This window comes from Maylandia zebra, linkage group LG1, assembly GCF_041146795.1.
Source record: "Maylandia zebra isolate NMK-2024a linkage group LG1, Mzebra_GT3a, whole genome shotgun sequence".
NCBI lineage: Eukaryota > Metazoa > Chordata > Actinopteri > Cichliformes > Cichlidae > Maylandia > Maylandia zebra.
Window position 1 is genome coordinate 33,494,973 of NC_135167.1, and position 12,630 is coordinate 33,507,602.

General features: G+C 39.8%; 1 protein-coding gene across 1 annotated transcript in view; it reads right to left on the bottom strand.

Moving 5' to 3' along the window:
* LOC101466791 (protein kinase C-binding protein NELL1) overlaps positions 1-12,630 on the bottom strand; it is a 305,527-nt gene that overhangs the window by 40,579 nt on the left and 252,318 nt on the right. Inside the window, exon 15 of the mRNA XM_004571054.3 lies at positions 4,255-4,350. Coding sequence (XP_004571111.1) covers positions 4,255-4,350 — 96 coding nt within the window. The remainder of the gene's footprint in view (positions 1-4,254; positions 4,351-12,630) is intronic.

Consider the following 12,630-nt stretch of genomic DNA (forward strand, 5'->3'; position numbering starts at 1 on the left):
GCAGTGTTGGAAAATAATTGTTGCCAAACATTACTGTAGGGTCTACCTTACAATATAAAATACCTTGAGGCAACTGTTGTTGTGATTTGGCGCTATATAAATAAAATTGAATTAAATTGAATAAAAAAAAAAATTGACACTTTGGGCACAATTTGGACATTTTCACTTAAGGGAGTACTCACTTTTGTTTCCAATGGTTTAGACAGTAATGGCTGTATGTTGAGCTATTTTAAGGTGACAGCAAATTTACACTGATATACAAGCTGTATACTAACTACATTGTATCAAAGTGTCATATCTTCAGTGTTGTCCCATGAAAAGATCAAAATATTTTAAAAAATGTGAGGGGTGTACTCACTTTTGTGAGATACTGTATATTATTGCATATAATATTGCATTCTTGGAGAACACGGCTGTGAAGCTTCACTGCCACGTTAATTAACTGATAGATATTTGATGCTGTTAATAGGGGAGTTAATTAGTTTCTGCCTGATTGCCTTTCAAAACATGCCCTGCATGCTAATGACTGCCGATTACCAGATCAATGATTCAAATCTTCAGAGCCAAGAATTACAGGAAATCATATGATTTTTTTTTCCTCCTTAGCTACAAATTTAAGGGGTTGGAAAATAAGTTAATAATTTAAATGAGACAGGTGGTGACTTTGTTTGCCGTTAACTCACTGAAGATGAAAATCTGAAGCTGAAGATTTGGCTGTGAGAGGAGTAAATTATAAGAAAAAATGTGACTAAAAATGCGATAAAATCTGGAATATATCTCCTGATGCAAAAGCAGCAAGGGTTAATTTAATAATTTTAATCAAACGAATTCCAGAAGAAGGAGCAGTGAATCAAAACTACACTGACTTCAGTCTTCGGCTCTATAAAGGAGAGAAATTTGGGCATAGACGAAGGTATTTTATTTCAAAATGCATTTGTAAAAATTTAAGGATGAATGACATGAACACAAAGTCAAAAAATTCAAGTTAAAGATGGACTGACTCTTTAAGCTCAGAGAACACCACAGGCCAGTGCCAGTGATGGAACATGACAAATATGTAGCACAAAGCTAGAGACTCAAAAGGCCGAAACTGGGACGAAGCAAACTTTACACCCACACAGCTGAGGCTGGTGAGAAAAAAAAACAAAACATAAAAAACATTCAAAGGACTGCCAGGTTTTTATAACCTGCTGGTAGAGAACTGTCCTTATTATAAAAAGATGAGTCTTTTTTCCCCAAACCTTTTAGATAGAACAAACATTGTTATGCACTCAATTCTAAAGTCACACAATCCAGCAACCACCTTAGTCAATAAAAGCAAGAAGAATTTGTTCCAAATGAGAGCAAAGCTTTTCCCTTTTTTTCTACCGCTTCCTGTTCGGGTACAGTATGTACATGAAATCTAAGATTATTTCATACTGTCTTTATATATTGCACATGGAGTGCAAGGATCTTCAGGGATAGTACTTTCAATGGACTTTGCATTTGTTCATGTTTTCTTAATATGAATACTATACGCAGAATTAACTAAAACTTAAAGGACGACCACTGGCGAGCTGCAAATTACCTGCACTGTTTTCACACAGGCACAAATCAGCACTGTTAGACATCACACAGACTTTGTCCTGGGGAGCTGGCAGGTTAAAGACCGTTAAACACTTTCCCCCTTGGACGCTCATTAGCATTGTTGTCAAATGTCTTTATGGGGAAAAGAGTTAAACAGTCTTTAACCTGCCAGCCCCCCAGTACAACGTCTGTGATGTCTAATTGTGTTGATTTGTGCCTATTTCAGAACACTGCAAGTAATTTGCATCGCACGAGCGGCCGTCCTATGTCCTACCTCCCCCCCAAAAAGAAAAGCCTTCTCACGTGCACCTCCAATATAACATTTAAATGACTCTACATAGAAAAATTGCATGTTTCAAACAATTCATAATGATATACCTTAACAATCAAACTGTTTTCTTCATACCACTGATGAATGAAACTAAATTAAAAACACTGATTTGATTAACAATTGAATATAATAGAGTCCATAGAGAAACTGAGTAAAGTTCAATATTATAGAGACAAAATTATTCATGGTCAATACACTAAAATGTAGTGAAAATAAATCATGTTTCGGCATTTCGGACCTGCAAGACCTTTCATCCCATTAACCAGTTGTCCATTTCTGCATATCATCGAATGTGTGCCCAGCTACTTCCATATGCTCTTAAAGCCATTCTGTGCTCTTATAGCAGACGATGGATTAAATGTGGAAATTTATATTTCAGTAATTTTATGTAACATCGAAATCAGAGCTGATAAAAAACATGTTGCAGGCAATATTATTTGAATTTCCGTTTACATTCCTTTTCAGATCTGTGGTTAGGTCATAGAGATGGAAGTTATTCTTTTAGTAGATTCATGATTGTTATGAATTTGAGAGAAAAAAGTGGAGGATCAGTCTGTGTCACGCAGTGATGTCTCTCTTTTGTGTAACTTACCTTCCGGTGTCTTTGCAACCCGAGTATCTGTATCTGCATGTAGAAATTTAAGCCTGCCTTACATGTTTAATGAGGTCCAGACTTTAAGCTGTGGTACAGCGTATAGATGTATGACACAGCACAGTCCCCTTTCTCTCTAAACCTGGAAACACGTCTTGCCTCCTCTTGTTTGAACAAATGATTGGATGCTACACAGGTGTGTACTGAGACATTTGGCTCATAAAGTGTATGTTTTTTGTTTTGTTTTTTTTCATTTGATTCACAATCTTCAGGGAGTATCTGAGAATGATGTTTGACCAAACAGTAAGGGTATACTCTGGATCAGAGCATCGCAGGGAGAGACGTGTCCTAAAAGAACATGGGATCGATTTTTAAGCTGGAAACAGCAGACTGGTCGTCACCAGGGGAGACCCAGTGCAGGAAACAAATTAAGCCTTATGAACATTTGAAATCAAACCAATAGTGTCTCTGTCTTTCATGATTTCAAGCACGATACCTTTCTTTCTTGTCTGGTCTTGAAACTTTTATTTTTAATTGATTGGTTATCCTCATGAGTAGCTGACTACAGTTTGGAGCCTTCAGAGTTAGGCTGCTTTCTGAGATCAGACTTGGAATGAGTTAAATTATCATGCCCATAGATTTTTCCCTCCTAATGAAGATGTGCTATACAGCCTAATTAAGTCTGATCAGTTCAATATGCACAGTGTGGATTTAATTTCAAGACACTGGTGCTGGTCTAAAATGTGTGATGAAGATAACACACACACAAAATAAAACAGCAAAGAGAATCTTCCTCTGCATTACACTTACATATTAGGAGGCTGACTGACAGCAGCACAAATGATGTATTCAGTATGTAAAAATATGAAGGTTTTGTCTGACCTATCTAAAGAGAAACCATGGCAACATGCTACAAATAGCTGACCCGTGACTCCTGTGCTCCATGTGAGCAGGTTGATCACTTCAGCGAAATTAGACCACAGAGACGGGAGGTTTAATGGCATAGGGGAGGATGGGACAGGAGCGAGAGGAAGACAGAGGTTGTGTAAGTAGAGATAGATGGACAAGAGAGGTAAAGGAGTAAGCTAATAGGAATAAAAAGAACAAGGGGAAAGCAAGAACAGAATCTGGGGAGAAAATGGAAAGGGGGGGGGGGGGGGTAAAAAGAAAGACAAGGACAAGGGTGGAGGAGGAAAGGAGAAAATGAGCAAGCAGAGGAGAGCCAAGAAGAGGTCAGGGAAGGAGGGCAGAGGATGAAAGGAAGCAAAAGAGGTAAAGAGAAGTAGCTTATAAAACTGGAAAAAGACATAAGGAAGGAGAAACGAGAGAAGTTAGAAGACAAAGGAGGAGAAAATGAAAAGAAAGAAAAGAAAGGAGGAAGGACAACTGGGGGAAATGATGGGGAGAGTGAAAAAGGAGAGGGAGAAAGGAAGAAGGTGGAAGGAAGGAGAAGAGGAAGGTAGGGAACAATTAGCTGACTCTTTCTATGACTCTCTTGGGAGCTTCAATCTCTGCAGTGTCCAATTTAAACAACACTTTAAAGCCAGAGCATGAAAATGTGTGTGTGTGTGTAGGTGTGTGTAGGTGTGTGTGTGTGTGTAGAGTGAAGTAGGAAAAGAAAACATCTAATGACCATCCTGCCGATGTCATTCCTGAAAGTCAATAAAAACAACGTGATGCTCGTGTCAGATTTTAATTGGGACAGACGGCTGAACAAACTGGACAGATGAGAGGTGTGGGGTCAGGTGATGTCCTCAGGTCTTACCTGTCTCACAGCAGTGTCCCGTGAATCCCGAGGGACAGACACACGTGTTGGGAGACACACAGGTCCCGCCGCTTCGGCATCCCTCCTCACAGAAGGCTAGAAAGAGAAACCAAAAATATATTAGTTCAGTTTTTTGTGTTTTCCCCCCTCTGTGACCCGAATAGCACAGCCACAGAAAAGCCTTTGAAATCCTGCGGTTTTTGTGATGTTGTAAAAGCATTACACGCTACAAAAAGCTCCCCTGACTATCTTTACAAGATGCGTTAACAGTTCTGGGAGGGACTACTCACGCTCACCATTCACACGGGCTTAGAAATGGTGGTTTTTATGCTGCAGTGTTTGTTCATTATAAAGAAGACAAAAAAAAGACAGATCAAAACTGTAACCTTGCCTCAGATTTATATCTGAGAGAAAAGTGTGCTTTCAAGTGGTCATGTAAAAGGCAGCTAATTTATAAAGCTGTAAAACTATCAAATTTCTGGGAGGATGGCTGAACATTGTGTTGCCTTTTAAGGAGAAAGTTGCATTTTTTTGCAATTTGTTACGAGCAACGGATAAATGACTGTCTTTTGCCTTTTAAGCTTTACAGCACATTTACTGTACAGTTCAGAAAATCAGACCAAGTTAGCGACTGAGGAAAGTGAAACACGTTTAAAGAACCAGTAACCAGATGGCACTAAAAATTCTACTGTATCCTTCAGTGGATGCATGCACTTTTACTGACTATTGGACAGCAAAGGGACAAAATGCAGCAAGGAAAATATGTGTTCTTATTATGTGCGACTAGCAAATGGGGCCGATTTCACGTTAGCACATCTATCTATCAACATAACAGCAGGAACACTTTACAGTTTCAACCACTCACACACATGGCAACTGTGCAAGGAGCTGACCTGAACATCAGGATGAGATCTGTGTCAAGGACAACCTGCAGCACCACCTGAGCTGCTGTTGTTCCTCAATGTGATAAAATCCTAGCACGTACTGAATTTCTGCCTCACTTCTTTTTTTTTGTGCTTGGTCATTATGATAACTTTTCCACCACGGTGCCAAGCAAGAATATAACACAAGTGCTTACATGAAAACTCTGATCATTTTCCAGTGCCCTGCAAAAAGATTGACACGACTGTTTCAAAAAAGCCCTGCTTGAATACTATACTTTCTTTAGATGTATAACACATTTTGGGGTCAACTTGAAAGAAAAGCAGACGTGAAATAGGAAAGTGAAGTCAGAGGCTAAACGTGACATGATATTTGGCAGCAAACTATAATGCTATGTTTATAATCCCCACCCTGGTGGTGGTCAGAGGGCCCGGTGGCGCCAGTGTCCGGCAGCCTCGCCTCTGTCAGTGCGCCCCAGGGTGGCTGTGGCTACAATGTAGCTGCCATCACCAGTGTGTGGATGTGTGTGTGAATGGGTGGATGACTGGATATGTAAAGCGCTTTGGGGTCCTTAGGGACTAGTAAAGCGCTATATAAATACAGGCCATTTACCATTTATTTACCATATATGAGTATCATAAAACAAAGGCAGTAGGATTTTAAGTATAGTTTTAAAGATAAAAGAGATTTTATGGGAATTTTGACCTCATTTGACCTTGGAGGTCCAAAATAACGTGACATTTATTATCCCCATAAATCATTCCCTATATGCCTATATGTTATCAAAACCAAAGAAGATTATATATAAGATTATTATTATATTATTGTTGGCCTTAAGATCATGTATTTACCTTGAAGGAAAGGTCAGAGGTCAAATTTGACATATTTAAAATCTTTACATTGGTTCTTTCTATATGTTGGCAACACATACAAGTTATAAGGCTTTTTAAGTTGACCCTGAAGACCTTGATGGATGCATGTCAAATTTTAATAGATTTACTAATATGACCCCACTCTACACCCCTACAAAGTTTCATCAGAATTTCCTTTGAAACTTTTTGAGCTATTGCATTTACAGATTACCAGTGACACACAAAGACTACAAAAACACAACCTCCTTGACAGACGTCATAAGTTGCTGACACTTATTAAAGATATATGCAAACTTTTTACCTTCATTTAAGTTTGCGTCAGTTAAGGCAGCTTGTTCATTGTGAGGTCACAGCACTTTGAATGACTTGATTTTTCAGAGCGAGTCATACTAAATGAATTTGTTAATTATGCCATAAACGCCAGTTGAACTAATTCATTTAGTACTGCTTACTGGCACTCACAATGAACAGGTTGCCTGATTTAGCTATCTGAAGTAAACTGTTGTTAGTTCTTCTAATGCAGTGAGGTTGCATTTGTTTTAGATACTGGTAGCTTATTAGATTTTACAGTTCTTCTACTGATAATATGGCGTTGTTTTCCATGAAAGGTCAGTACTGATGAGATGGCCTACTGTGGTCTGGGGTTATGTGGCGAGGCAATGTGAGAATTCATTGGTGTTCATCTTGTGTAGCTGATTCAGTTCAAAAATATTGAGTTTGGTCCAGGATGCTATTTGCTGGAATGCAATCACAGCTATCATCAGATGTTTTAGCCTTTTATTAGATTTTTTTTCAAATAATAAACCACCAGCATTTGTAAACAGTGATCAGTGGATTGAAAATTAATTCTTGGCCTAATTAATTCTTGGTATATATCAGGGTAAATTCCTGATTGATATTAGTATAACACTATCACACAGTTTAAAAGAGAATCATTTTTTCACTAACACTAGAGGTCATCGGTCTGCAAACCATGTCCGCAAGGAAGAATCTAAAATAATTAAAGTAACTGCTCCTCATTTAGCAGTGATTTGGAAATCTCTCATGTGAGCGCATGTGTTCCCAACATTCTTACAGCCTTTTCCTAGAAGCAGGCTAGCAGCGGAAATGGCTGTATTTTGTTCAACGAGTGTACACACTGTGAAGCACCAACACAAAGGAGAAGAGGATGTCTGAGGAGCGCTGGCAGAGAAATATCCTCCACAAAACAGATGTAAAGGGTGGGTGCAGGGAGAGAGGACAGTCAGTCAGTGCTTAAAGCGAGGATTAAACCAAAAAAGAGGGCAGACTTAATTGAGCAAGTTCATTAAGTATTTCTAAGCTTAATTAATGACACGATTAAAAAGATGAGCCTTAATGGGCAGAAAAAAAATCTATTTAAAGTCACAGACATAGGGTATGTGAGTGTAATATCTGTGTGTAATCTGTGCAGCAGCTTGTCTCCATTTGGTTTATGAATACACAGAAAGCTCATTTGTCAGCACAAATGATCAACCCAGTGTTGGCCTAAATATACAAACAAATGCAGCAAATAAATAAAAGTAGATTCTACTGCCAGAAGCTATTAGAGCTATTAATCTGGTTGCACTATTTAAGAAGTTCTATCAGGCCCCTCTCTACTAATAAACCTCACACTTAAAAATTAATTACACTTATATTGACTCAATCTATCTCCAACTCTAATTATCATTTCACCGCCATCAGCATAATGCCGCCTGCCTGTCGAACTAATGACTTCCAAAGATGAGGGGGCTTCACTGGGAGTGGGCGTGCTGTATGACTGAAGGCAGTAGTTTTCTTTCCAAAAAACAAGCCTCGGTTTCAAGTTGCCTCCAGTATTTTAATTCCTGTCAAGAAATAGCTGGATGAATTAAGCCAACACTAAAACTTTTAATCCAGAACTTTTGCTCATGCTTACTGGTAATAGTGTGTTAATGAGTAAATGCGTGGAATCCAGTCCAACAGCTGAATGAAAATGTGAAAAAAACCTATTGGACTTTTTTTTTTTTAAAAAAGCCTTTAAGCAGGACTGATAAAGTTAAATATACTGTAATAAACCGATATTATAACAAGAATAAGATTAGTGTAAGACTTTGCTGTCTTGAGTGAAACACAGTACCAGCCCCCAAAAATTAAAGCAATACCTGTCAGTGATTCCCATTTAAAAAAATGCAGTATAATAAAATGAGAAACCTCTGAGGCTGAAAAATTAAGTTGCTATGCAATTGCTGAAAACTACACTTCATCAAGTGACTACTTGAGGCACTAAATGTGACTCAATTACCATAAAGTACGTGTTAGAACGGCCACTTTTAGAGCACATGTTTATAGCCTATTATTAAAAAAAAACCTGTTACAGTCTCTACAGCTAATTATTTGCCTGTTCATGGCAGCTGTATGGAAAGTGAACATTTACACAATTCACCCCTTTTAATTATATTGAGGCTTAACGTTATGTATAATTAAGAACACAGCAGCTTTTCAGTGACAGGTGGGTGTGGTTTCATCTTCGGTATACTGGAGTGCTAAAAGACAGGACTTGGCTGTATACTTTTCTCTGGAGGTACATCTTGCTCTAGGCCAGTGGTTCCCAAACTTTTTTTGCTGGGCCCCCCTTTGTTTTACAAGAAAAATGTCCCCCCCCCCGCGCACGCACGCACGCACACGCACTAACACATCCTCCAACCACACACACCAAGGCTGGACTGGGACAAAAAATCGGCCCGGGCATTTTGACTAGAGACCGGCCCACCAGGATAAAGATTGAAAATGTGACGTCATTCAGGGGTAAAACCGCAAAGGATTCTGGGAACTTGTGGCAAGAGGTACTAGCGAACTCAGTTACACAGCGATAAAAAGAAACCCAAAAAATGGCAAGAAGCTGTTGTATTATTAACTGCCGGTTGCATGACAGCCACGGGAAGCCGACGGGTAAAGAGATCGTTTTTTTTTAATCGGATTACATCGTTGAAGAGAAATTTAAGCCATGTTTCCGAAGTAAGAGCCGACGGATGGTCTGGATATACCAAATATAACGTCCCAGAACACTCCAGCTCACAGGTTAGTCTGCTCCAAGCATTCCCACAAAGGTCAGAGTTTTGTAGTAGTTAATACGTCATTTTTCTTAACATAATTGGTGATATAGGTTACAAGCAAGTCTGGCGCTGAACAGAAATTGTCGCGCTATGCTCCTTTGTTTATTGTGCATAAATAGTGAATTGTCCTGACACAATATTGCGTTTCGCTTCTGTTATTATGGTACATTGACAAAAACATATACTTTTATTCACAGGATAAAACAGTTGTTTTGTATCACTAATTCTCCAGTGCGATTACAACATACAATATTATTGTCACTGCTACATTTCTGTAATGAACCAGAAATTATTTCCACTGCTAATTAATTACCGTTGAGCTCAAAGGTTATATTAATAAACTGTTAACGAATGTGTATTTATGACGACGATTTGTGAGACTGGTAAACTTACCTTTGTTCGTACGATGGTCTTTCGTTCTACACGGTGCATTTCAAGGTCCTGCACCCATCCGTCAGTAAACTGTACCTGGGCTTGTTGCAGTGGCCTGAAGTTACTAAACTTCATGAGCTGCACTCACTCCAAGAAGCGTATAATTATAAATCTGAGCGTGGTGAAAGTTGGGCAGCACGCTAACGTCTTTTGTCCACTCTGTGTGCTCGTAAGGGTCTGACCCTTTCACTCCTTTGATTTTTTCTCGTATCTTTTCTTTGTCTTTTCGTCGAGTCTGTCTTTGTACGGACCGGCATTGTTCTCCTTTTGTTTTGTACATTCCTTTTTTGTGCAGCAAAGAAAAAACAAGAAGGTATTGGAACCGGAGAATGAACGTTTAGCGGTGCTGCAAATGCTTGCATTTGATGCGGTACTTGGATTGTTTTGCCACTAGTGCCCGGCATGCAATGCGCGAAAATCACGTGATTGCTAAACAAGGGGGAGGGTAAATCCGTCTCCTCGGCTGTAATTGGTCCAGCCCAGAGTCGATCATGACCAATTACCCAATCCAACACCTTTCATTATATATACCCTTCCTAAAAAAAAAAATCCATCGGCCCATAAAAACAAAAAAATCGCCAGCGGCCCACCGGGCAAATGCCCGGTATGCCCGATGGCCAGTCCAGCTATGACACACACCCATATTTTGCTCCATTGCGGTTTATTTTACACCTCAAACATTTAATAAACAATTAAGCAAATACAAGTACTCTGCAATAAATTACAGGTAGTAATAAAATAAACTACTAAATCTTTTACAGTACATCCACACCTACACAGGTATTTTTGAAAAAAGCTGTTTCGTCCACACGCAAACGGCATTTCAAATCACCGGAAACTGAGATTTTTAAAACTCCTTTTTTGCGTTTACGTGTGGACGAGGAATACAGAGTTCGTCACACAACGTCAGAGGTATGTGCCCTTTTTCACGTCACGCTGTGCACCACGTTATTGTTTACATGAGATGAATTGCAGAATGGCAGATAGAGACAAAATACTGTTAATCAGCAGGTTTTACACGCAGTTACTGTCCCTCCAATTAGAAAGGCAGAGGCGTCACGGTGTGATTATTTTACGTGTAGTTGTTTTTTCCTGCGTAATAATATTCAACATTGCTATCAATACATTTTTCAAAAAAATGCCTCTCTGTGCAAAATGGGTTTAAAAACATAAACAGCTGTGGGATACTGTTTGTCTGTGATTTGAACCGGGGGAACAAATCGTGGCAGGATCAGCCTGATATTATTTGTATCCTGCTGTAACTTTACTGTATAAAGAGCTAACATCTCTAAAATGTCAGGAGTAGTTAGTCATTACAAGAAGTGTTTGTGAACTAAAAATCACGAATGTGGGATACTGTTTGTCCGTGATTTGAAGAGCCCAGCACTGCTCCCAACGAAGGGAAAATCAATTCTGCAGGGGAGACCTACCTTGGCACTTGTGCAGGTGAAACCAAAGGGAAGATATGCTTCACCAGATTTTCTAGTCTTTGGCTTAGAATGAAGTTGGTTTGGAAACATATTCAGCTATGCTTCATCTCCTGCTTTACGTTTCTGCGGGCGCCCCATGCTAGCAGTGTCCAAGCGTTTTGTTTTTTCCTTTTCATACCGCCCCCCCTGCCATGGCTCTGCGCCCCCCTAGGGGGCGGGCCCCACACTTTGGGAAGGTCTGCTCGAGGCCTTTTTTTTTTCATTTGCCCTGATAGATCTTGTGGTGTGGAGGCGTTCTTTGAGATGAGAAGCCAGTTGTTTACAGCTCTTGTTGTTTTTCTACATGCACCATACATATAATGTGTGGTACTGATGGTTTTCCATTTCCGAATAAGATTGAGAAAAGAATAGCAATGTGTCGCTCTTGTTCAACAAACAGCAGGGAACATCCCATTTCAATGGAATGGCACCATATAGAAGACAAAGAAGAGCAGTAGAATTGTATTGTACCCTGTGCCACCTCCTTAGATTGTGGTTGCAGAAAGTGATTCCCCTTTCCTCCCTTCTGACACCAAAACCTTATATTTACTGTTTGAAGGTTCAGTTCTCAAGCCTCTAAAACTCTAGTCTCACTGCTGGCTTATACAAAGTATCTCACCAACACTTCACCTCTTTCCATAATCTTCCCCCCCCCCCTTCCTTTTTTTTTTAACATTCAATAAATTCTTCTTTTTTTCCCCACTTTTCCACCTCTCCAGCTCTTCCCTTAATTGCCTCCTCTACATGTCATTATGAGAACCCACCACAGCGACAAATAGACTGACCCAGAGCTCCAAGAAAGAAAGTGCCCTCCTTTAATTGTAAGTCTCTTGACCTCCTGCTAAACTATCTCATTGCTTAACTGAGCCTGTTGCTGACTCGTGACTTCTCAAGACATGCTTATACCCACAGATTTGCTATTTGAGTTTCCCATTACAGGCCTAGATTGCTTTCCAGTGGGTGGCAAGAATGAAATCATTCCACTCTGTGCCGTGGCTAACAGTCATATTCACGGTCGTTGGGTGTCCAAGGTTCCATCTCTGAATTAGGAGCAGGAATATTGTTGGGAAAGATGAATGCTCGACAAATTCAAGTAGGTGTGAAAGGGGAAAGGCGAGCTTTGGAATTCTATGACAGAAAAATGAAAACTGATAAGAACATTGTTAGCCTTTTTGATAATGAAGTCATAGTAAGAAATTGTTAAATAATTATCAAATTTGAAATATCTAATTTTCAGTACTTTTAATTTTGCATGCTGCAATGCCGCATGTAAAGGGAAAGAGAAAATAATTATATAATCATGCAACACAGGGCCTATGATCTGTGCCTGTGCCTCTTCAGATCCCTGAAGATGAGTTGGACTGTGCTCCAATCATTCATTGCCCTCCGTCAGAGGGGTGGGCAGGGGTGGGTATACTTGTATCCCCTTAGTTTGCTGCCTATATTTTGGGGTGTTCCCCACTGGATGGGAGGGTTGCTTCCCTAACCTTTAGGTGGGGTAATTGGCTCTGGCTCTTGTTCTGTCATTTACACTTATGTGGAGAATGACAGTTCAGAGAACCCTGCCTTCTTGGATTTACCGAGTAGGGCACTGGAGAGTACTCCACCGGGAGACTTGTGTTGGAG